The sequence below is a fragment of the Eptatretus burgeri genome, chromosome 2, assembly GCF_056783735.1.
Source record: "Eptatretus burgeri isolate ZD-2024b chromosome 2, Ebu_testis_v1, whole genome shotgun sequence".
In the NCBI taxonomy this organism is placed as follows: Eukaryota; Metazoa; Chordata; class Myxini; order Myxiniformes; family Myxinidae; genus Eptatretus; species Eptatretus burgeri.
The window spans coordinates 13,955,814-13,981,343 of NC_140962.1; the positions used below are offsets into that span (position 1 = coordinate 13,955,814).

At 43.5% G+C, this 25,530-nt stretch overlaps 1 protein-coding gene across 3 annotated transcripts in view; it reads right to left on the bottom strand.

Moving 5' to 3' along the window:
- LOC147031457 (echinoderm microtubule-associated protein-like 6) overlaps nucleotides 1–25,530 on the bottom strand; it is a 479,813-nt gene that overhangs the window by 11,133 nt on the left and 443,150 nt on the right. For all 3 annotated transcript variants that reach the window (XM_085863494.1, XM_085863486.1, XM_085863479.1), the window contains 8 exons: nucleotides 22,918–23,091; nucleotides 19,327–19,535; nucleotides 18,914–19,071; nucleotides 18,547–18,661; nucleotides 18,027–18,215; nucleotides 15,643–15,815; nucleotides 6,391–6,553; nucleotides 6,077–6,180 (listed from right to left, as the gene is read on the bottom strand). In XM_085863494.1, coding sequence (XP_085719620.1) covers nucleotides 6,077–6,180; nucleotides 6,391–6,553; nucleotides 15,643–15,815; nucleotides 18,027–18,215; nucleotides 18,547–18,661; nucleotides 18,914–19,071; nucleotides 19,327–19,535; nucleotides 22,918–23,091 — 1,285 coding nt within the window. The remainder of the gene's footprint in view (nucleotides 1–6,076; nucleotides 6,181–6,390; nucleotides 6,554–15,642; nucleotides 15,816–18,026; nucleotides 18,216–18,546; nucleotides 18,662–18,913; nucleotides 19,072–19,326; nucleotides 19,536–22,917; nucleotides 23,092–25,530) is intronic.

Consider the following 25,530-nt stretch of genomic DNA (forward strand, 5'->3'; position numbering starts at 1 on the left):
TGTCTGTTTGTCTGTGAACAGGATATCTCAAAAAGTTATGGACGGATTCGGACGAAACTTGGTTGGGTGTGGAGTGAGGACAAATTTATTAGATTTTGGTGAAGATCCGGATCCAGATACGAGATTTTTTTTTTAAAGTGATTCTTCACAATTATGAGATTACGCCAAAATGACACGGAGCACAATATCTCCAAACGTTGTGGGCAGATTCTGATGAAACGATGTGGATGAGTAGTCCAGTAGATTTAGCCCCAGAATGGCTGAACCTGAAACAAATTGCAATAGTTTTTTTATTGCTGGATCTTGTTCAGGGGGTCACTCTGAATGTCCCAATATAAAATAGGACCACCGGAAGTGCCCTAATTTGCATAAATTCAAAATGGCCACCATTGAGCACTTGGGGGGCTGATATCTCCTAAACGGTGCGTTTTAGACCCCATAAATGTATTATTAGCAGATAGGAAAGTGACCCCAAGGAATCCAAATATGTCGTCAAAATTTGTATATGATGTCATATATGTCAGAAATGACGTCATAGGCATCATATATGACGTCATAGGTGTCAAACAAATTAAAATCAAATTCAAAAGAGTTTATTTTCCCTTATCATATAGTATACATCGGGATTGACAAATAAACAATGCATCACAACATGGAACACAACAAACCCCCTCCCCCCCTCCATCAGGGTAACCTACACCAGCACATTTCACCTAAGGTAAATGGACTCAACGGCCAGGTGACTCTTTGTTCAGGTGATCATGAGTGTATCTGTACAATACATCAGATTTATGTGGCTATTTTTACACTGTGGGCATGACTGATTTCATTTTGCATGCTTTGTGTAGTGACTGCTGTGGAGTGTAATGTGTATATGGTGTTTGGTTCAGATTGTTTGTGTGGGGTATTAGACGTCGTATGTACGCGCATAGCATTAGGTAAACTACTTGACTGATTTTCGTGGAATTTAGCATAGCTTTGACAATATCCTAAAAACTAATTTTCCATCCACAGGGCGACATCTACACCATGGATGACACAAAGTGTGCCATGTGCGAGAAACAGCTTGATGATGGCCGACAAACATTTACTTTGACAGAGAAGGGTGCCCATAGTGTGAGGGAAGCTGCAAAATCAAGAGGAGTTGCCATCAACGTGATGGTGGGGCAGAAGTTCCATTCTGAATGCAGACTAGACTTTTGCAACAAGAAATCTATGCAGTTTTCGTTAAAACGAAAGTTTCGGGAGGAGCCAGAGCCACCAAGTCGCCGTTCTATTGAACCCATATTTAACTTTTTGGAACACTGCTTCCTTTGTGGGATGTCAGCAGACACCAACTCTGATGATTCTTACCCTGTTCGAACGTGGGACTTCCAGAGGTCTATCTTTAAAGCATGCGACCAACGGCCCTCAAACGATCCTTGGGCAGAGAAAGTTTGGGAACGTTTGGCATCTTGCATTGACCTTCACGTGGCAGATGCCATTTACCACATAGTTTGTCGTGTAAACTTCAGCAAGTAAACTTCAAACTTGTCGTGTAAACTTCAAACTTGTCGTGTAAAGCAAATACCACTCCGTTACAGAAGTGATACCAGCAGCATTATTCCACCGACTAAGCTAGGGAGGTGGACAAACATTCTTTTTTTTTTATTTTTTTATTTTTTGTATACCTTGGTCGAGGCTCGTATGAGAGCTAACACACAACTCACAGCAAGGAGGCATGAGACAAGAGGGGCGGGAGTGGAAGGGACAAAACAGTGGGGAACAGACACATTAGGTGAACTGTGGAAGGGAGAGGGATGGGGATGGGACGGGGAACATGGCGAAGAGAAGATGGACATTTCAGGGACTTTCAGGAAGGAAAGTAGGAGAAATGAAGGAAGTGGGCTTGGGTGGATTATCGGGGGTAGAAAAGATCGACGATTTGGATGGGGGAAGATAAGAGGTGGTGGTGAACAGCTGTTTTGAAAGCCTGGAGGGAAGAATGGGAAAGAATAGAGTGAGGAAGTTTATTCCAAAGGCGGGAAAAAAGAGGAATGAAAGAGTGAAGATGAGCAGTGATTCGTGATTTTGGTAGTTTTACCAGAAGGGGGTTGTTGGCGGACCTTGAGCGCCCTGTGGAAATGTGGTGGGGACAAATCGCAGAGAGAGCAGGGGGGGCAAGGCTGGAGAGGAGTCGGTAGAAGACAGAAAGACCACTGACCAACCTGCGGTGATTGAGTGAGAGGCCCAAAGACTCGGCTTCATTGCGGGAGATGCCGATGATCTTAAATGCCCTGGTTTCGACAGCGTGAAGCCGAGAAAGGTGGGAGGCAGGAGCACCAGCCCAGAGGGGAGAGCAGTACTCCATCAGGCTACGGATAAAAGCTTTGTAAGTGGTCAGGAGCTCAAGAGGGCCGAGGAAGGACTTAGCACGACGGAGGATTCCCAGTCGGCGACTGGCTTTTGAGGCGAGGTTGGAAATGTGACTTTCCCAGGAAAGGTCATGGCAGATAGTGAGACCTAGAAGCTTGAAAGAAAAGACTTCTTCCAGAGGATTGTTGAGAAAGTGGATGGGGGGGTTTTGTAAACGGTCCTTTCGAAGAGACATAGTGAGAGTGTGAGATTTGTCTGGATTGAAAGACATGTTCCACGTGTTGGACCAGTTTGTGATTTTATCCAGATCTGCAGCGAGTGAAGAAGCTGCTGCTTGCCGGTCTGAGGGATGACAGATGGTACGGCAGAGGGTGGAGTCGTCGGCAAAGAGAAATAGAGGATTTTCCAGAGAGTCCGAGAGATCATTGATGAAAACCAGAAAAAGAACAGGGCCCAGAACGCTACCTTGAGGAACTCCAGCCTGCACAGGAAGAGGGGATGAAAGAACTCCATTTAGGGCCACACGTTGACTGCGACAGGAGAGGAAGTCTGCGAGCCATGAGTGGAGATGGCCTTGAATACCATGGGAAGAGAGTTTGGTGAGTAGGGCAGGGTGCCAGACTGTGTCAAAAGCACGTGATATGTCCAGGGATACGGCTCGGATTTCCTGTCTGGCATTGAGGACCTCCATCCATTGATGGGAGAGCAGAAGCAGCATATCCAGGGTAGAGTGACCTGGTCTGAAACCAAATTGATGATTGGAAATCAAGCCATTGGAGAAGAGGAAGGATTTCATATCTGAGGCGATGATGGATTCCATCACCTTGCTGATGATTGGGAGAAGGCTGATTGGTCTGTAGTTATAGGGTATGTAGTCTGTATAAACATTCAACGACAAGAGGCATTCCTGCAGGTCATCGCTGACCTACAGGAAAATGACTATGAACAAACCACAGTCACTGATCTTGTTGATGAAATGTCAAAGATATGTGAAGACCCATACTCTCCAATGTATATGCGTGTAAAGTTATTTGAGCATTTTGGAGAGCGGGTTGTGATCACAAACATAAATGGCAGACCGAACATTGTGACATTCAGGAAAGCTCAAGCACAGATCCTCCAGGAATTTTACGACACTCCTAAAATGAACAATGAAGCTGATGAGAAGCGACGAATTATCAAGACTGCAGGTGAACTCATCAAATCGGACATTAAAGCGCAGGACACTTCCAAATCAACATACCCAGACCCAGTTCAACTTAGGTCTATTGATCTTAACTTGAAATACTTGCCAGAATCACTTCAGCTTATTTTGTCTGGTCTTTTCCCAGGTGCAAATGACCTGAAGGTTGCCACAATAGGCCATTGTATCATGCAAGCTACTAGGCCTCGAACCGTCCTTGCGCCCATCCCATTTGGGCTAGGTGTCCAACTGCACCATTTGTATGGTTCTAGATTTTTGATAGACAGTCTTTATGCTCATGGCTTATGCTTATCCTATGATGAGGTTTTGCGCTTCTCCAAGTCTGCAGCCAGGTCAAGTGATACGACCTACCCAATATCAGGTCACTTTGGCCACGACATTGCCGACAATGTAGACCACAACCTCCGCACATTAGATGGCCATGGTACATTCCATGGTATGGGAATAGTGGTAGCTTGTACACCAGAAGTACTAAGTCAGAAGCCAGTACCACGATTCTTAGCCTATCCAAATGATGGGGTCCCGGCAGCTAAGATTGCCATCCATTATTACAACAGGTTTCTTGGGAAAAAGTCGTCATTACTTTTCCAGAAACTGCCTGATTTAATTGTCAACGATCTTACCTCCAACCTAAATCTTCTCTGGAAGATTTCCTTGCCCCTTTGTCCCAGTAGACCAGGGTGGTCAGGAACGATGCAAGCTCTATGCAAGGGTGAACATCCAGGTAAATCATCCGTACACTTCCTTCCGATGATAGACTTAGACCCCACCAACATGTCCTGCGTCTACTCTACATTGTTGTTTGTTGTCGAAGAAAACAGGAAACACAGTACCATTCCTATTCTGACATTTGATCAACCATTGTGGTTGAAAGCGCGGACGATCATTCATCATGAGGACAAATCTAGCGAACTGAAGAAAGTAGTCCTCAAGTTAGGAGGTTTTCACCTCGTGATGAGTTATCTTGGATCCATTGGACACCTCATGAATTCCTCAGGACTTCAGGAAGCACTTGAATTAGTTTATGCCGAAAATGCAGTAGACTACATCCTGAATGGCAAGGCCTATGCAAGGGCTATATGGGGGCATACACTGATTTATGCAGTTCTGAATTCAATGATTCTGTGTGAAGCATATGATGTCATGTCCCACGAAAACAAAGAGTCAAATATGATAACATTGAGTGAAAGAGATGATGTGCACCCAGATCTCAAAGAGGCAGGTCAGCTATACGATGGTCTACTTGCAGATGATAGTCAAGCGAAAGAAGCATGCAGTCGTGACGTCTTGAAGAGAATAAGCCAGGTCCTGCAGAAACACACGTCAAGGATCGCTGAGTTCCCGATGGGCCAACTGTGGCTGCAGTACATGTCAATGGTCGAGCTACTTCTCCAGTTTCTGAAGGCAGAACGAACAGGCGATTTTGACCTCCACTTGCCCTCACTGCGGAAGATGTTGCCACACCTTGCTGCCGCAGGACATTCGCACTACACGAAGTCCGGCCATGTTAACCTGACAGACATGCTCAACTTGGAGAAGACGAGCCCGGATGTTCACCATCAGTTCCGCTCTGGAAAATTTGTCATTCGAAGAACTGACAGGTTCTAAGCGGGTCTCTCAACTGACCTTGTAATTGAACAAGTCTTAATGCGGACTCTGAAGTCAACTGGTGGATTGACCCGTGGTCGTGGCATGGAGGAAACTCAGAGGACACGATGGTTGTTAGCTGTACCTGCATGTGCAACTGTAAATGAGAGCATGCAAAATCTAACAGGGACCCATTATTGCACCAGCGAGCAGCACAAAGAGATGTCGTCGTCGAGAAAAGCCCGGGACTGCAAAGACACCGACACAATCTCAAAATTCCTTCAGGACCGAAATCCACTTGTCCAGTCAGACAACCTCAGGAACATTGCAACTGGAGTCATCGCACACAGTTCAGCAAACCCACATAAAGCAGAAGAAGTTGGTTCAGCTATTCTACAGAAGATGTCTGGCCAGAATATGTTCGAGTATTCATTAAAGAAGGCAGACAGGAAAACATAAATTTAACATAAATTATATCAATGACGTCATTTCTGACATATATGACGTCATATACAAATTTTGACGACATATTTGGACTCCTTGGGGTCACTTTCCTATCTGCTAATAATACATTTATGGGGTCTAAAATGCACCGTTTAGGAGATATCAGCCCCCCAAGTGCTCAATGGCGGCCATTTTGAATTTATGCAAATTAGGGCACTTCCGGTGGTCCTATTTTGTCCTATTTTATGTTGGGACATTCAGAGTGACCCCCTGAACAAGATCCAGCAATAAAAAAAAACTATTGCAATTTGTTTCAGGTTATAGTGTAATTCTACTGGACTACTAAACAGCTCAAAGTACGCTACCACTGCACAATCCTGTCAGATTTGATTCACTCAGACCTAACCCTAAATTAATCTCTCCAGCTCATTCCAAACTAACGTATGAATATATTTTCACAATTTTATTGCACACACATAAATGTACCTGGTCCAGGATGCCCAGGTGATCCTATCTATCTGCAGTGCATCCGTCACGGTGTGACCAGAAGGAACTTCGTAAACCATCCGCTGGAAGACACCAGTAGAGACCTGAATGAAAACACATCGGTCTGATTCACGAGATAATGGCGCAACTATACAACGAACCACAAACTGTCTTAAACTGGAATTTCATCGGAAGTATTTCACGCGTATACAGACATGTGTTAAATTTAATTTGAGACCTCCCATGTTGACAAGAAACTCGTTTTACAACCTGGCTGAATGCTGGCATCCGAGGCAGAGCCTTTGTGAACACACCTGTATGAATTTAGCATCGGCTGAAAAATCAAGCTGCAGTACAAAGCCAGGAACGTCTCTGCAGTATCCACAACGTGCCAGCGATGGGCCCTGTGATAGGTCATAGAAGTCCATGGCGTTTTCCAACGTCCCCACAGCCAGGTATCGAGAATCAGGGCTGAACCTGCATTGACAAAAGGGTCACAAGGGAATGAAAGTGTGTGGATGTCAAAATGGCCTGAATTCACAAGTCGATGTTCAACTTACGAGTATGCTTTAGAGTCTTTTATAAAGTTTGGAAAAATAAAAAGTGAAGCTGGAGAACTTGTTTTTTTAACATGTGCTATTAACCAGAGGTGTTTTTTGCCGAAATATTTAGTTCGATGTGATGCAACATGCTGTTGGTTAAATGTCAAGCTTCTGTTCACTGACTTGGAACTACTGCAGTTCGAAGCCGATGAGGCCAAAATGGCGAAATGGCTATCTTTGGAACGTTTCTATGTTAATACAGTATGTTATTGTACACACATAAATGTACCTGGTCCAGGATGTCCAGGTGATCCTATCTGTCTGCAGTGCTTCCGTCATGGTGTGACCAGAAGCAACTTTGTAAACCAGAAGGAACTTAGGTGTCAGGTCAGGTCATGGCTGACTTGCTCCTGGTAACATGGAACCCAGTACTACCTGCCGCATGGTCGAGTTGGTCGGCGACTAAACTGGCTTCCCCACAATATAGTGAGGAGGGTGAGTGGACACCTGGCAGTATTAAAAACAAGAGCTGACAAAGGACGGATGAGCTCATCCAGAGCCAACGGCCATCCACAACTACACTACAACTACACCCACCACTTTACCACCTCACTGCCAGGGTTAGGTCTCTTGACCTAAGGGTATCAGCTACTGCCTTGTAGGTGACTCTTGGATGAGTAAAGGCTAGGGGACCACACCTCGATATTAAAGGGTGGCTGTCGGAGTGGCACCCACAGATCCACTATAGCCATCGACAAGATTAATCTCGGATGCGTCCGCTGAGTAGTGAGTCGTAGTATGTGAATCGGATATGTCTGCAACTCCAATTCTCCGTCTCTAGGTGACAAGTGAAAGGTGCTATAGAGTGCGTAATAAAAGCTGCACGTACACCTGAAACACCAAGATGAACAACACATTTAGCGAGAGGAAATCGTTCACAGATGTGGGTTGTAGAGTCGGGTAGACGACACAAGATGGCGCTATCTTGCAGTCTTTAAATTATTGGGAGGAGGGCAGCAGGGAATTAAATCATCAGCGAGGTGGTTCGACAGATGAAAAAAAGGGAACTTTGCTTGAATTTTGATGTGATGCAGTCATAGAAAAACAGACGAATTGAATATTCCCTTGAAAGGACATAGCCATTCATATGCCACTACCATGGACTAACAACCATCAGAGTACCGTAGTAAGCTAAAGGCACAATATTTCAACATACTGTAGGTTGTCAACAATTGTTGTGGACTTGAGATCCAACACAAAGACAAAATGGTCAATTTGCGGGTTTTTCTTTTGAGGATATACCCACACCCCTCACCCCCTTCACCACCCTCCCACCCCAAGCTCTTTGGTTTCCACCCTAACCTCTATGTGTGCTTGTTTATTCTGATGAAATATATTTATGGCATGAAACATTCCATCAATAAAAGAGACAGATTTCCATGTGGCCCTTCATGTCAGTGCCATATCTGCAACCCAGTTACTTCTATACATTGCATGTGGACAATTCATGAGGACACCAGGAGATGTACAGAAGTAAAGGACATTGGTGAAAAGGTGTGGGCTGCATGTCTGCATTGGTTGGAGTATATGTTCAGGAGGGAAGAGGGTGATGTGGTCAGGTGAGTCTTTGATGTAAATGCAGTTGGCAGGTGGAGAAGGGGCAGACCGAAGTTGAAGTGGAGTGAAATGGTGGAGAAGTGGGCATGCAAAGAGAGGATTCTTGGGATGGAGGAATGGGGAGAGGAAAAACTCGTGTGGTCAACCCTGCTCAAAAGGGTCAGAATAAATGGGGTCATGAAAGTATTTGTTGCAAAATAATTGCACAACTAACCCCAAGCAGTGAAGTTGGTCAGGGTATTGGCAGACAATGCATGGCCAACTGGAATGGCACTTGGTAGAGCCCATCCCTCTGCCAGGCTGAACAGTTTATGTTTTGTACCGCACTGATAGGCCGGATCTGGAACCAGACCTGAATCAAAATCTAATTGGCTTATTCTTGTCACCTAACCAATGCATCCACCTAGTTTTGTCAAGATGTGTCCACAACTTTTTGAGATATCATGCTATGGATCATTTGGTCCCATTTCTCAATGGTCAAACACTTAAAAAAATTATAAAATTGTTGTAACCGGATCTGGATTCGGATATTCACCAAAATCTAATTAACTTTTCCTCATCACACACCCAACCTGTCAACCAAATTTCGTCTGAAACTGTCCACAACGTTTTGAGATATCCTGCTCACAGACAAACAGGGGTGAAAACATAACCTTTGCCCAAGTTCGGTGGCAGAGGTAATAATTAGAATATTCTTGATATGGTAGTTGCAATATTCTAAAGATATAGTTGGATCATAGTGTTGACAATCCAAATACAAACAAGAAAGAAAGAAAGAAAGAAAGAAAGAAAGAAAGAAAGAAAGAAAGAAAGAAAGAAAGAAAGAAAGAAAGAAAGAAAGAAAGAAAGAGAGAGAGAGAGAGAGAGAGAGAAAGAGAGAGAGAGAGACAGAGAGAGAGAGAGAGAAAGAGAGAGAGAGAGAGGGAGTGAGGAAGAGAGAGGGAGAGAGGGAGAGAGGGAGAGAGAGAGAGAGAGAGAGAGAGAGAGAGAGAGAGAGAGAGAGACTGACTTGACTTTTATTACAAAAATTGATTTCCTCACATGTGGAGGCTCACCCAGTTGCACACAATTTTCATAATAAACAAATAACAAGAAAATTTCGACAGAGGGTATACAGTAACTAACTAATAAGTACATTTTAACTGACCCTCAGATACTTTGCAGAAGGCATTGTTTAGACACCATTGGGTCTCAAACACCTGTACCTGAGAGCAACACCAGAACTCCAGTTTGATTCTTGAAACACAAAGGGCTTTAAACACTTCTAAGCTGTCTGTTGTATACAAATCATTACACATTTTTGATTTTCTTGTTTTATATGCAGTATCGCAAGCTTAGCTTGTGAAAGGAAAAAATGAATTAGGATTGCTGTTGGGGAGTTGAAGGGCATACTCGGGCCAAAAATAAAGGTTGGAAAATCAAAATTACTGGAGAGACATGCCAAAAGCATCTTCAGGAAAACAAATAACGGGGTTAAATGGTTACAGCGTATATACGCGTGAGGTAGTGTTTCGGTTTGTCCACAGAAGGGACATTGCTCACTTTTTGTTTGGGAAAACCGGTGAATTAGAGAATTTGTTGGCAACACCCAATGTGCGATTCTCCATTGGAGATCTCCAACCCGTTTTGGTACAGGCTGTCTATAGTACCAATTCCAAATAGGATAAAGGGGAGGGGTTTTTGGTAAGACTGTGACCCATCTACAGGAAATGGGGGAGGAAAAAGAGGGAAAAAGGACTTTTAGGCATTGTATGTTCAGGGTTTTTCGATTATTCCCAGAAAAGGATCAAGATCGGCCAAAACCAATAGGTTCGAGACTAGTAGAGCCAGATAGATAAAGGTTTGGGAAAGGTGGTGAAAAGTCAGAGGTGGGTATGGGAGGGTTTTTTTCCAAACTTTTTGTGAGGCACAGTAGGTGTGTAGTACCGATTTTAGCATGTTGTCCACTTTGCGACATGATCTAATGCCAACCTCTGTCGTAAGAGCAGTGGCACTTAGCCACCTATCATTGGTAACATTCTTCAAGTGGTACACTTTCGTTATTACAGTGTTTGTGAACTGCTGAATGAAAGCATTTTCCCCTTCATTGCCTTCAAATAAACTATTGTGAAACAGTGGCTCGTTGAAGAACATGGGTTCAGTGTAGGTTGAGGGGTCACGACAGCAGCCGAAAGCTTGCCATGCATTGAGTCGGCTTCGGTGAAAAGCAGGTAACCCAGATAAATCTATCTTGGTTGAGTCCATCAAGAATAACTCTTGTGCAAAGTTCAATTTTCCAGCTTGTCGGAAGATGCAACTGGTGAGTTGTCTCCAGACCAAACAGGGTTCATACAAGAAGCGCCATACTGTTCGCAGCCGGAAAGCCATGATGCGGCACTTGACATTCACAAGTTCTTGGCCACCTTCAGCCACTGGTAAGTTCAGGATTTCCGGTCGCAGCCAATGCTTTCCAGACCAGAAGAAACGAGTGATGCATTTCTGTATGTTGTCCACGATGTCTGCAGGTGGCTGTAGGGCAAGAACCTTGTACCATAACGTTGAGGTGACCAGACTGTTGATGACTTGTACCCTGCCTCGGTAGGACAGTTGGCAGAGTAAACTCTTCCATTTCAGTAAAATTAGGTCCATGCATGCCAACAAATCTTCCCAGTTATGCCTCACAAAATCGCCTGGACCAAGAAACACTCCCAAGAACTTGATCCCGTCACTTTTCCAAGAAATATTGGCAGGGAGACAAGGAGGGAGAGGGAAAGGGGGGGGTGGATAAGGGATAGGTAGAGGGTTGGAGCCACAGTGCTTCTGTTTTAGCCCAATTTATTCTGGCTGATGATGCTTTACTAAAGAGATCCAAGGTACTCGTCATATTAACAATGTCTTCTGCATGATTTATGCAGACACAGATGTCATCTGCATATTTCAGGGATTAGTCCCTATAGTGACACCAGATAAGGATTTACGAAGGGTGTTTAAGAAGGGTTCAAGAGAAAGAGTGTACAATATTCCTGAAAGAGGGCAGCCCTGCCTTACCCTTCTCCCAACCCCAAAAGGGGTTACAAGTTCATTGTTTATTTTTAAAATGGCCATTATGTTTGAATAACATAACTGTATATGTGATAGAAATAGGGGGCCAAAACCAAAAGATTTTAAAACTTCAAAAAGGTATGTGTGAGAAACAGTCAAATGCTTTCTCCTGGTCCAAGAAGACCAGGCCACAACTTCCATGATTTATCTCACAAATATCAATTACATCTTGAATAACAGAGATACTATCCTGGATATTACGCCCGGGGACACAGTAGGTTTATGTATTTAGGACATAAACCTTTATGTATTTAGGACATAAACAGTAGGACACAGTAGGACACAGTAGGTCCATATGTATACTATATTTTAGTAGACGTGAAATACGTAAGGCCAAAGCTTTTGAGAGAATTTTATAGTCTGTACACAGCAGGGACACTGGCCTCCACTTGTGAGATGAGCAAGGGATTCCCTTTTTTAGGAATCAAAGTAAGTACAGCTCTTCTGCAACTTAGTGGGAGTTCATTCTTCTCCAGGCTCTCTTGGAAGACCAGAAGCAATTCAGGTCCCAGAATTTTTTGAAGAACTCCGCTGGTAGACCATCCAGCCCAGGTGATTTCCCTCCATTCAGGCTCTTAAGGGCAGCAGAAAGTTCCTCTAGTGCGAGTAGTGATTCTAAATCCAACTTTTGCTTGTGGGATAGAACACTGATACCATCCGCCAATTGAGAAACCAGTTCTAAATTAACATATTTTGCCTGGTAAAGTTCAGAAAAGAAAAGTTTTGCGTCGTTCTTAATTTATACCGGGTTAGTAGTGACCGAGTTATCAGGACGTTTTAAAGCAGTGATTAAGGAATGAGGCGATTTTGATTCAAAGTTAAAAAAAACCAGGTTGGGTTATCTAAGAGATGAAGGTGTTGAAAGCGTAATCTCGTTAATGCTCCTTGGGTATGGTTGGTGATTATACTATTGAGAAGAGACTTTTTCTCATGCAGTCTTAGTTTTGTTGGGGGGCAGGGTGGGTTTTTAGGTTGCTTTGAATTTGTAGAATTTCTTTCTCCAGTCCCGCTTTTATTCTGCGTTCTACTTGTGTATTTAAAGAACAGAAATGTTGACAGAAATTTCGACTTTGGACCTTTATGTTGTCCCACCATAACCACTGGTCTTTAAATTGGGGCTTAGCACCTACTAAATTGGACCATACACTTTGAAAGGCACTATTAAAAGAGGGGTTGTCTAATATGGAGATGTTACGTTTCCAAAAAGAGTGGCGATTTGAAGACGACCCTATTCGGTAGCACATGATGATAAGGTGATGGTCCGAGAAACCAGATGGAGAAATTCTCATGGTAGGTGAGAGGTTAATAAGGGGTGAGTTTATGTAAAATCTATCCATCCAGGCAAGAGCCACCTGATTGTTGGCAAATTTACTCCAAGTAAACTGATGGGTGTTTGGATTTTATATCCGCCATATGTCTTGAAGACTAAAATCCCTTGTTATGTCAGACAGCAGTCTGGCTAATCTGGGGTGAGGCTCTGCACCATTCCGATCATGTGCAGGCTGAAGGGTGCAATTGAAATCACCTCCCATTACGATACACTTTTGCAAATCTAATTGCCTCATGTGGAGTCGTAACCTTTTGAAAAAGCTTCGGCGGTCTGTGCCCTTTGAAGGAGCATAGACATTTATTAAAGTAAATTCGATGTTATTGTCAACAAAATCCAGGGAAGCAAAGTAACTTGGGATTATTTCCTGAAATGAAAGTTGTGGAAGGCAGAAGTGCGGACTAAGCAGAAAGGCAACTCCTGCTGTGCGAGAGTTGGAATCACTAAAATAACTGGTCTTCTTCATCATTCTATTCCAAACACTGTGCGATGCTGGAGTAGAGTGGGTTTCTTGTAAAAAGGCTACATCTAATTTTTGTTGTGTAATGAGGTTGACTACTTGGAGCATCCTAGACTGGCTTGCTCCACCATATATGTTTAGGCTGCCAAAGATCGCCATAGTGATGAAGAGGTGGCAAGCAAAGAAGTGCACGCAGGTCATCATTTCATTTCCATTTTGGCTTTAACAATGTGCTTCTTAAGCCTACTGCACTGTGGCTTGGTGAAATGGTAATCATTAGGTCGACGAATGATATTTTTTGCTGTTTCAATAAAACCATGTAAGTCAGAAAAGTATTCCTTTATATCTATATGTCTTTTCCTAAAAGTATGATTTAGGAATTTAAGGATTTGCGATGGTGAAACATTAAGAGTACTGTTTGTAGGGAATTCTTCGATGTCATCTGGTTCTCCTACAGACATGTCAGAAGCACTATCTGGAAAATTTTCAATTTCTAATTCACAAACCGTGTTTATACTCTGTAGTATACAGGTATCAGGTTCTTCTGTTTTCAACGTGGAGGGGAGGGGTGAGGGAGGCTCTGATTCCACCTTGAGTAATGTAGAGGGGGGGGGAGAGGGATATGGAGTGAGGGGAGGGGGGAGGGTGGTAGTTTCAGCGTCTGCCTCAGGTTTTTCAGGATGCGGTTTTTTCAGAGCTTTGTCACAACACTCAGGTATGACTTCAGGGGTATTCGATGGAGCAGTTTCCACCATTGAGGAGTCGTTGGTGGTTAACTCGTGGCATGATTGGGGAGTTCTGGAGACAGTTTTTAGTTCTTTTTCGGTAAGGTCATTACATGGTTCAATTTCCTTATCAGAAGTAGGGATCTTGGCTGTAGTTTCCTTAATTTTCTCTGGGAGTAAATCCCCTTCACCTTGATCTACCAACAGGGGGTCCATTTCATCATTTGAGAGTGACTCATACCGATTTTCCATTGACACTGTGTCATATAAGCCCGGAGTTGTTTTTTTCCTTTATGTGGGTTAAGTACATTCTGATCCATTTTTATTTTCCTTAATAAGGGAATAGTTGTAAACCCATCCCAAACACTTGAGGTACTGTCCTCTGTGTCCTTCGGGTCTGATGTTTCGTTCTCGGAGACTGTAACAGGGTCATCAGTGCTAACAGGTGGGGCCGTATGAGACGGAGCAATAGTATCCTCGGCTGTTGGGGATGCAGTTTTCGGGCAGAAACACTTTAAATGGCCGAAATCATTTCAGTTAAAACATTTCAGTGTTTCCGTCGACGCGTACACCTGGTACTCGTGTCCATCTATACGAAATTTAAAGACCACATTAAGCACTTTATCGACGTTAGATGAGGGAAGCACAATGTACGCCTGTCGTCTGAAAGACATCACGTGTCTGGCCTGCTAGTTCCGGCATCGCAAGGGTAACATTGTAATCTGAGAGACTACAGTCCCGAATCGAGATAATTCTTTTACCAGTGCTTCATTCCGGATGAAAGGTGGGACATTACCGAGTATAATTTTGGTACTAGTTGTGGCGAGAGGAGAGGCTAAGATGAAATAACCATTTTCAGTTGATATTCCGGTTGAGACGATGTCATGTACTAAATGATCGTCCAATATAAAAACAACTACTCATTTATTCATGCGAGAAGCTGCGCGGACTTTTTCAAACCCAACCATATTACCAATGGCAGAAACAATGTCATCAACACTGACCTCGTTAGGAGGAACGCACACGACGCCATTTTTCCTCGTCAAGGCCTCATAGGCCGCGTAGCGGGAACGTGTCGACATTCTTTGATTTCAACGAACGGAAGTGAGGGGAGGGGGTGGGGGAGGGAATGGGGGGAAAGGTCATATAACCGCTCAGACGTGTGTCTCGCCGAAACAAAAAAACACACCCGTAATACAGGTAAACAGGAACGCACTCGATAACGGAGTAGGCTACCGGCTTGAAGCTTACCTATACCACAAGCTGTGGGCTCTCTATCTCTCTCGTCCCAAAGAAGAAAGGGGAAAGGTAAGGGAACAAAAAATATAAACACAAAACCGTTATGAACCACGCAAGGAAAAAGGGTGGGGGGAGAGTAACGAACTCAAACAGGGTGGATGAGAGTGGGGAAGGAAGGGGACAGGGAAAGGAAGGGGAAGGCGAGTCGAGAAGAAGGGGGGTGGGAGCGGAAAGCGGAGGGGGAAGAGGAAAAAAAGGACGATGAAAACATGAAACGACAGGGGAGAGAATAACACTGGACTCACAACACAGAGCAGGAGCCTATGGCGGCCATGACACCGCACCCAGAAACCAAACCACCAGCAGGGGGAGAGAGAGAAAGAGAGACAGAGACAGAGAGCGAGAGCGAGAGCGAGAGCGAGAGCGAGAGCGAGAGCGAGAGCGAGAGCGAGAGCGAGAGCGAGAGCGAGAGAGAGAGAGAGAGAGAGAGAGAGAGAGAGAGAGAGAGAGAGAGAGAGAGAGAGAGAGAGAGAGAGAGAGAGAGAAAGATCTTACAATTGTAATTTTCTGCGCACCTGAGATCTTGTACAGTAGAACGTCGATCCCGTTTCTTTCCCCAAACTTTCATGGAGGCAACCACAAGTAGTAGAAATTCCCCATTCAGCAGACCAATGGCCACCATGTCACCATCAGGGCTGTAAGCCGCAGCCCTCGCTGGTTGCCCCAAACTCACTTTGCTCACTGGCCGCTGGATAGAAACATGTTCATGGGCTGTCAAATAAGTATAACAAGTGGCAAATTCATAGACTGTGTTTTTGAGTACATACATCATGGAGTCAAATATCAGGCTTGGCCAGCTGGTTAATGAAAAGTCACACTTCACCCTCAGCTGACCCAACAAAAAGATGTGATTAATTATGGCCATTAAAAAAATAGTCGTCGTTATCATCATCATCATCATCATCATAATCATCATCATCATCATCATCGTAGTATCAGCTGCAGCAGTTGCTTGCTTGCATCCTTTTCTGGGGTGTGTGTTTATGCCAGTGATTCAGTGCATCCTATAAATTAGTGCAGAAACTTGGAATTTGAATGTGATGTTGGTGATAACTCGTGTTCTCTTCCTCAAAAGATTCTGTTGGATCTTTGCTGATATTGGCACCATGTGACACCACCAATGCTGGTAGACTGGCCCCCGACTTAAAGTCAATTTGAGGGACAGCACAGTCACATTGAGGACAACACATCCTCTTTGAATGCCGGAGAAACACCAAGATGAACAATTTATCATCAAGTCCAGAATATTAACCCAGATTAGAAAGCTCAAAGGTGAGATTACCTCTGAGCTATCCTGCCAACCTAAAGACTGTGTTGTTAGACAGCACAAGGATGGGAAACCAGCGTTACTTGGTATGATGCTGCTCTAATGTTGTTGGCATCTTGAAGAAATTAAATTTTGGTTTTTTCCCTTTTTGGGGGGGGGGGTGTCTAAATCACTTCTCAACACCCAATAATGAATGGAGTCGGGGATCACAATGACGACGATGTGGTAACTTTAAAGACAGCAGTTTTGGATGACGTTCCTTTCCACACAATGGGCCTCAAACATTATTCAGTCATACTCATTTTATGAATTCACAAGGTTTTGACATTTTTTCATTTTGCACATCTATTAAGCTGGGGTCATATCAATCCATCAGGTTTTGTCATTATCCATACCAGAAACATGCACTCCTTCTGAGAGCAGCCTGGGATGGTTGGGGGAGAGGGGGGGTTTAGTGGAGGTGGTGGGGCAAATAATCCCCCATCTGCAGCAGGGGTCAGTAAACCATGAGCACTGTACAGGCGAAAAGTATAATTGTCGTCCCCCACCCATGGGGATGTTTTTTTGCACCATTGACCTGATCCTGGGTACCATCAACACATATGCAATTAATTTTATTACTGGTGGGGTATGCTTACACATTGTAAGCAATAACGAACCGTGCGTGCTTCCCCATTGTCTCGAGTCGGTCACCTGCATTTGTTTTTTTTTTTTTAATTTATTTATAATTTCATTTGCGGACGCATTCCGAGGGTCTTGTAATTTTTTTTCTGGTGTATCGGCTTCGATGTCCATCGGCACACAAAATTTCAGCTTTCTTCGTCATATGGAAGATACCGATCTTTAATATCAGTCAGTGAGTCAGTGGGTGGAATGAGCTTAATATATTAGATGCTCTAACAGGAACACAAGCAACACGGATAAACACTATCAAAGGTGCCATTCGTGGCTTGCTCCATTATATATATATATATATATATATATATATATATATATATATATATATATATATATATATATATATATATATATATATATATATATATATATATATTACAGATATATGTTTGCCCAAGTCTTCAAATAAATAGTTTCTGATTCTCTCCTTATTGCCATGCTGAGTAAATTGGGTTGGTGGTTTAAAGAGCATGCATGTATGCTTGGCCCGAGTTTTTCATGGAATGGCTGGCCAGGCCTGACATTCGACTGAAGCTCGCATGGATTTGGAATTTGTCAGGATGCCAGTTATAACTCATTTACTTAATTACTCATTGAATGACACCATGGAATCCTCAAGATGACTGCCAAAGCAGTCGATAATATTTCACCAAAGGTGAACATTTAGCTATATGACCACAAAACACATGTAATGTACAGAAAGGTGTATGTATGTATGTATATGTATATATATATATATATATATATATATATATATATATATATATATATATCTTATTTATATTAGACATGATTATCATTAAAGCAGAGATAAATAACACTAAGTGTGATGTGAACATTTGAAATTCCCCTTCGATGTCACCCAACTAATATATTGTCATCTTCACAATTGAAAACGATATAAATGCATCATTGAGAGAAGGACAAATGGTAGTTGACAATTATTGCATAAACCTTGTCAGCAATATCCCAGGTTCGCACAGTGCCATCGTCCCCAGCTGAGATTGCGATGTCCTGAGAGGGGTGAGCAGCGAGACCCCATATGGCGCCTTCAGCATGTCCACTGAGCAGCACATTGGATGCACCATTCTTCTCTCCGAGTTCGATTATGTCTCCTTCCTTGGTGCCAACCAAGATCTTGCCCTACCGAGATCCACCAATCAATCAACGTATTTCTTAGAAAATAGTTTTCATTGTGTAGCAAAATCTCAAAAAGGTTTAATCAACAGACTCATGCTTCAAAAGGTCAATGAGCTGAAGGTTTAATACCTAAATCGATTTGATTTAGTTTTGCTTAACATACTACAAGGTGTAGGAAAATGCAATATTAGGGAGTTACAAGAAGGAAGAGGAGAGGGTTGAGGGGAGATAGGGCAGGAGGAAGAGGAATAAGTGGTGCATTCTTCAGGAAAAGAGTAAAAGCAGTGAACGAATGATAGTTCATGAGTTGAGTCAGTATGTGGTAATGTGGCACCTTTCCCCTACAAACAGAGCGTACGCAGTCCACTGGTTGCCCAGTTTCTAGCTGGAAGGCACGACACCTCTTCATCTCCTGGTCCCACAGCTTCACAGAGCCACCCTCCTTGCTCCTAACAAGGCAGGGAGCTGGGGAATAAGTTCAGCTGCATGGAGGTGGCATTATTGGTACAATTTACAAAGTCCATTGAATTGTTGTTCTGCATAATACGAGTGAAAACATATAATGTGAAAACAAGTACAATATAAAGAATGGAGGAGGTGGAATTGGGAAGGAGAGAGTGACGGGAATGGGTGGAGCTTAGAGTGGGTGGTGCTAGGTTTTCCGTGCTGTCGGTCGGGTATGTAGCATGCACAGTACGTACGGGCGCTCCTTTCCACCGGTGACGATAAGACCGTCACGTAGGGTGGTGTACATGGTGAGTACTGGACCTGCGTGTGCACGTGCCACCAGTCGCAGTAGCAAGTGGTCTCGCCACACGTACACATCACCACTCAATGCTCCTGTGAATGTGAGGCTGTTCTGTAGAAATCACAAAAAGAAGTACATCACAGATAACCTTGTTGACGACTAATAAAACCTCAAAAGTGGCAATTGCACTAACAGCATAGCATCCTCGCAAAAAGCCATAAAAGCGATGATGCAATGTTGTCTAAATCAGATCATATAATCCAATTCAATGAAAAACTTCCTTGAAAATTTGCTTGACAACTCCCACCCCAATCCCTCTCCCCATTAGTGCACCCCTACAACATCACTTATTCCAGCATCACTCACAGCTCCAAATGCCAATGAAAGCATCGTTTGAGCACGTGCTTCCTCCACCGATCCAAGAACTCCCTTTTTTCCAAGCAATGATCCACCTGTCACGACCCAGAATTTTACGTGCCGTACGCCAACGGATACAAACTGTGTGTCCGAATCAGGACGGAATTCAGCCACAAAGATACGCTCAGAATGAGAAGCCCGGCTTGCCAACTTCACTCCTACAGGAGGTGGGGCAAAGAGCAAAATAGAATGTCATTAAGGGCCAGAGGCATGGCTTGCACAATTAGCTTAAAACGCTTGTTATTTTATATACCTAACCTCAAACTGAAGATGATGACGGCAAGATTTTGGTGCTCCGCCGGTCAATCAGTCGTATGGATACATTCAGAAAACCTCATCTCCACAACATCTCAAATTAAAGGCTTATTCATATTTTCTTCAGTATTTGCCAAGCCATGTAATCAATTTTGAAGAGTATGTTTGTAATGAGATGTCTGCAAGAACAAATCCTCACAATAATTGCATTCGCATTATTGTATCAATAAGCTGATTCTGGCCTGAAACATGACCTTGTTGCTGACTAAACTTGCTGAAGAGCTGGAAGGCCATCCCTCAAGGAGTATATGCAACTGATAGCTCTTAATTGGTTCATCTCCTGGGGGGAATCCATTTCATGCTGACAGGGAGCCAGAAACGTGTCCATGGATTGATTCCTTTTCCCAAGAGACGGGCTGGCAACTTCCCAATAAAAAGCTTTTTTATGGCCTATGCAGGCTGACTGATGCTATAGTTATTAGTGTAGCAGATTACACTGCTTTATGTGGTGGGCAGTTCTGTGATTTTACTTCAACTGAGCCTCAATGCAGAGTTAACCATGAACCATTGTGCCACATCAGCACTTGCTTGCTGACCAATAGTAGGGGGTGCCTGCCACATATCCACCCTACTTAGGCATCCATTGCATAGCTTACAAGGATTTTGCAATCAGGAAATAAAGATATTACAGTTAAAATAGTGACTTCCAGCTTTTAGTTGCATTCTGTGAAATACACAGAAACCCCACTTGCAAACAAGCAGTGTGTTAACTGCAACATTGTTATCCACAGGATTAGTGAACAAACTTTTTTTTAAAGCAATGTCAGACCACCACAACCCATCCTGACTCCCTTTGCAGGGACGGGGTCCGGCGGCTGAACGGGGCGTGTAGCATTGGAATTCTCATGTATGTGCTACTTGTGAATGCGGGCAGCTGTGGATGAATTTGAAACAGCAAAGGGCTTACCTTGGGTAGCTTTTCTTGGTTGCTTTAGGCAGCCTTATTTGGCTAGAAAAGTAGGGGGTTTAATTATATTAAGACCCGAGCCACCTGGGGATAATTTATGAGGTAAGAGATGATTCGTTGTTTCCTCCATCCAATTACAGGTGAGAAACATGATAGGGTATTGATATTTATTTATTTACAGTTCCTTAAGAAAGTATTCACACACCTCAACTTTTGCAACATTTTGTTGTTACAGCATGAATTTAAAATGGATTAAATCTAATTTTTTTGTCACTGATCTACACAAAATATCCCATAATGAGAAAGTGAAAACATGTTTTCAGTAATTTTTACAAATTAATTTAAAATGAAAAGCTGAAATGTCTTGCATCAATAGGTATTCAACCCCTTTGCTGTGACACTCCAAATTGAGATCAGCTGCATCCACAATTTCCTTTGATCATCCTCGATATGTCTCCACAACTTGACTGGACAATTCAATTAATTGGATATGATTTAGAAAGAAACACACCTTTCTATATCAGGTCCCACAGTTGACAGAGCATGTCAGGGCAGAAACTCCACCATGAAGTTCAAGGAATTTTCCGTAGAACTTCGAGATAGAATTGTGAGGAGGCATAGACCTGGGGAAGGGTATAAAATAATTTCTAGAGTGTGGAAAGTTCCCAAGAGTACAGTGAGCTCCATCATTAGGAAATGGAAAGAATATAGAGTGACCCAGACTCTTCTCAAAGCTGACCGTCCGACCAAACTGAGCAACTGGGCAAGAAGGGCCTTGGTCAAGGAGGTGACCAAGAACCCAATGACCACTCTGACAGAACTACACAGTTCCTTGGCTGAGATGGGTGAACCTGCTGGAAGAACACCAGTCTCTGCAGCACTTCACAAATCTAGGCTTTATAGGAGAGCGGCCAGACGGAAGCCAGTCCGGAGAAAAAGGCACATGACAGCACTCCTGGAGCTTCCAAAAAGGCACATGACAGCACACCTGGAGCTTCCAAAAAGGCACATGAAAGACTGAGAGCATGAGGCAAAATACTCTGTTGACAAAAATTGAACTGATGAGACTGCTGAGATGAAAATTGAACTCTTTGGCCTGAATGCAAAGTGCTACATCTGGTGGAAACTGAGCACAGCTCATCACCCATCTAACACCATCGCTACCGTAAAGCATGGTGATGGCAGCATCATGCCATGGGGATGCTTTTCAGTGGCAGGGACTGGCAGACTTGTAAGGATAGAGGGAACAATGAATGGAGTCAAATACAGGAAAATCCTTGAGGAGAACCTGCTTCAGAGAGCAAAAGACCTGAGACTGTGGTGAAGATTTACATTGCAACAGGACAATAACCAAAAACATACAGCCAAAGCAACATTGGAATGGCTTCGGAACAAGAATGTGAGTCCTGGAGTGGCCCAAACTTGAATCCCATTGAGAATCTGTGGAAAGATCTGAAGATTGCTGTTCCCCAACACTCCCCCTTCAACTTGACAGAGCTTTTGCAAATCTGCAAGGAAGAATGAGAGAAAATCCCCAAATCCAGATGTGCAAAGCTGATAGACATTCCCAAGAAGACTCGCAGCTGTATTCACTGCCAAGGGCGCTTCCACCAAGTATTGACTCAGGCGGTTGAATACTTGACGCAAGACATTTCAGCTTTTAATGTTGAATAAAATTTGCAAAAAGCATTCTAAAAACATGTTTTCACTTTGACATTATGGGGTATTCTGTGCAGATTGGTCAAGGGTGTGAATACTTTCTGAAGGCAATGTATATTACGTATGCGTGAGCGCGCGCGTGCGCGCACGCACGCACGCACGCACACACACACACACACACACACACACACACACACACACACCTCTGATCTATCTTGTTTGTGTTTGTTTCCCGACTAGACTGCAAACTGTCAGATTGGTGCTTTGACGCAGAATGTTGCATCACAAAGTGCGCCGTCCCTTAGAATGATGTTAAGCTGGGGCAATCCCTTTTGCTGGTGTTAATTGGTGAATGTTAAAGATTCCACAATGCCTTTGGTGAAGAGCAAGCGAGGTATGACCAGAAACCCAAACATTTGCAAATTCCTGCACAACTTGGCTCCAGTGGAGCGTCAGGTCTGAGCAGCTGATTGGTGAAAGATTTAACTCTTGAGCCAAAAGCCTTCAACCCCACAAGAAAGTGGGAATAATTGGAGCTGTTAAAAATCTACTCGTGAAATATGCACTGACAAAATAAGCCTTGTTTGAGTTAAAGTTTGTTGCTTATGTATTTAGATATACAAGCTAAAGGCAAGTTGTTGAGAGCTTTATTATTTTACCTTCTTGCCATCGCCAGACAGCAAGAGTATGGTCAGGGTCGAGACCGACAGATAATAGAAGACGACCAGTTGCACTGAAGCTGACACTGCAAACCCCATTTCCATGAGGTGTGCGCAAAATGGCAAGGGGCTGACGTGTTCCCACATCCCACACATGAACACAGGAGACTCCACCTGCACGCACACAATCAAGACCAGAGTTGGATCAGGGCATTGCTCCTTATTCTGGAATGAGCAAATACCACCCGTCGCTTAGCTGACGGGAATACTAGAAGAGGAGAGAGAGAGCAAGGAGGGAGGGAGAGGGAGGAGTAGTGGGTCAGTGAGGAGGGGTGGGGGAAAGCAAGGCAAACTGAGTGGAAGGGAAGCATGAGGGGAACGTAAGGGAAGGCAGCAGACCTGGGTGTTACCAGGGTGAAAGGGCTTTAAGTCGTCGATTGAGAACGTGAACTTGTTGCTGGTGCAGATTTTGTTTTTTTTGCACCTACTTTTTCAAACGTCACGAAGAGGTACTTTCTCTGGTGTTTGTTTTTCAAATTTTAACATATTGGAAATATTATAGTGATTAGCAAGTTCCATTGAACAAAGTGAGCAGAGAACTTTTGGACTGTCTTCTTTAACCTTCCCAAAATAGTTCTAAACTGCATTTATTGTCCTTTTGAATGACATGCTGTCAAAACTTTATCAGTCGATGCATTGACGTTTGTCAGCAAAGCAATTAGCACGCTTTAACGGCCAACTCTAAATGCACTGCCATTCATTTAAAAGGGACATGCCCTTGGGTCATGTTTAACTTGCAAGTGACTGGGTTTTGCTGCTATATTACAAACGGGATGCCCCAGGAGCGCTATCCTTTTCAACTAATACATCACCAGGCCATGTGTACCTGGAACATGCCCAATGGGGACACAAACATTTTTTCCCCCCAAAACGCTTCTTTCTATGAAGTAGGAATTACTCACAATCGATGTCGATTTCAGTTCACGGCTCGATTTCTTTTGATTCGATGGTTAAAAAAACGAGTACTTTGGAATCGATCCACCCACCACTATTAAGCACTCGAGCAAGCATACCAACATAATGGTTGATAAGGAACAACTGGCTGAGCCATAATAAACACTGTCGGAGACGCCCGGAGTATCAAACAATGTGCGAATTGGACAAATGAACACTTTTTTTCGCAGTCGGAACTGCTGCTAAGTTCAATTCCACATTTTAAAGTTTGAAATTTAGTTCAGGTTAAGACATCTGGAGCTTATCGCATTTCAGCTGTAATGCTTATAAACGTCCAGAGAGTTCTATTTTTATGGGTGTGGAGGTGGGAGGGGATTTGGGAAGAGGTGAGGGAGGGTCTGTGAGGAGGTGGTAATGGGTTTCGGAGGAGGTAAGCATGATATCAGGTGAGGGGAGGGGGGAACATGCTGTGAAGCATTAATTACTATTCATACGGTCTCATCAAAATGATTCTGCATAGAATAACAGTGAAGATGGAAATAAAATAATTTCAGAAATACATTTTGTACCTATCATACCATGAACACCGTCTAGAGACAATCATCATGCAAAGATAAACACTGCCCAGAGACAACCACCTCCTGGACACGTCCGGAGACAAACACCGCCCAGACATGTCCGGAGACAAACACCATCTAGAGACAAACACCGCCCGGAGATAAATACTGCCCGGACACGTACGGAGCCAAACACCGCCTGGAGACAAACACTGCCTGGAGATAAACACCATCTGGATACGTTCAGAGACAAACACCGTCCGGAGACGACCACCACTCAGTCACGTCCGGAAACAAACACTGTCTGGACACGTCCAGAAACAAACAGTGTCTGGACACATCCAGAAACAAACGCTGTCTGGACACATCGGAAACAAACACTGTCTGGACACGTTTGGAAACAAACACTGTCTGGACACGTCCGGAAACAAACACTGTCCAGACACGTCCGGAGATGATCGTCCTTAGACAACCACGGTCCAGAGAAAACCACCCACCAGACACGTCTGTAGATATTCACCATCCAGACATATCCGGAGTATCAAATAATGTGTGAATCCAATTCTGGATGCTTATAAGCATTACAGCTGAAATGCTATAAGCTCTAGAATCTCTAAACCTGAACTGATTTTCAAAATTTAAATGGTGGAATTGACCTTAGCAGCGGTTCCGACTGGTAAAAAAAAGAAGAAAAAGCTCTGCTCTGATGCCTGGAATGTCAAACAATGTCCGAATTGGACAAATGAACATTTTTTAAATCAGTCGGAACTGCTGCTGAGGTTAATTCTGCAGTTTAAATTTCAAAAGTTGGCTCAAGTTAAGAGATTTTCGAGTTTATCCCATGTGGAAATGAAATAAAGCCATGAACACTGGCATATCCAGGCGTTTATAAGCGTTGCAATGTATCCAGCGATTCATATGTATGAAGGTTCGGCATTCGATGATATGAGTGAGGAAAGTGAAAAGAAAGAAGTGTTTTATTGTTAAGAAACTGTTGTGGCCTGTTCCAAGTCAAGGCATTGTTGAGCAGGCCAAACAAAATGGCAAATTAAGACCCCAGCAAGCTGATAGAGGGCTGACTCATGGGCTGATCAAGGATGAC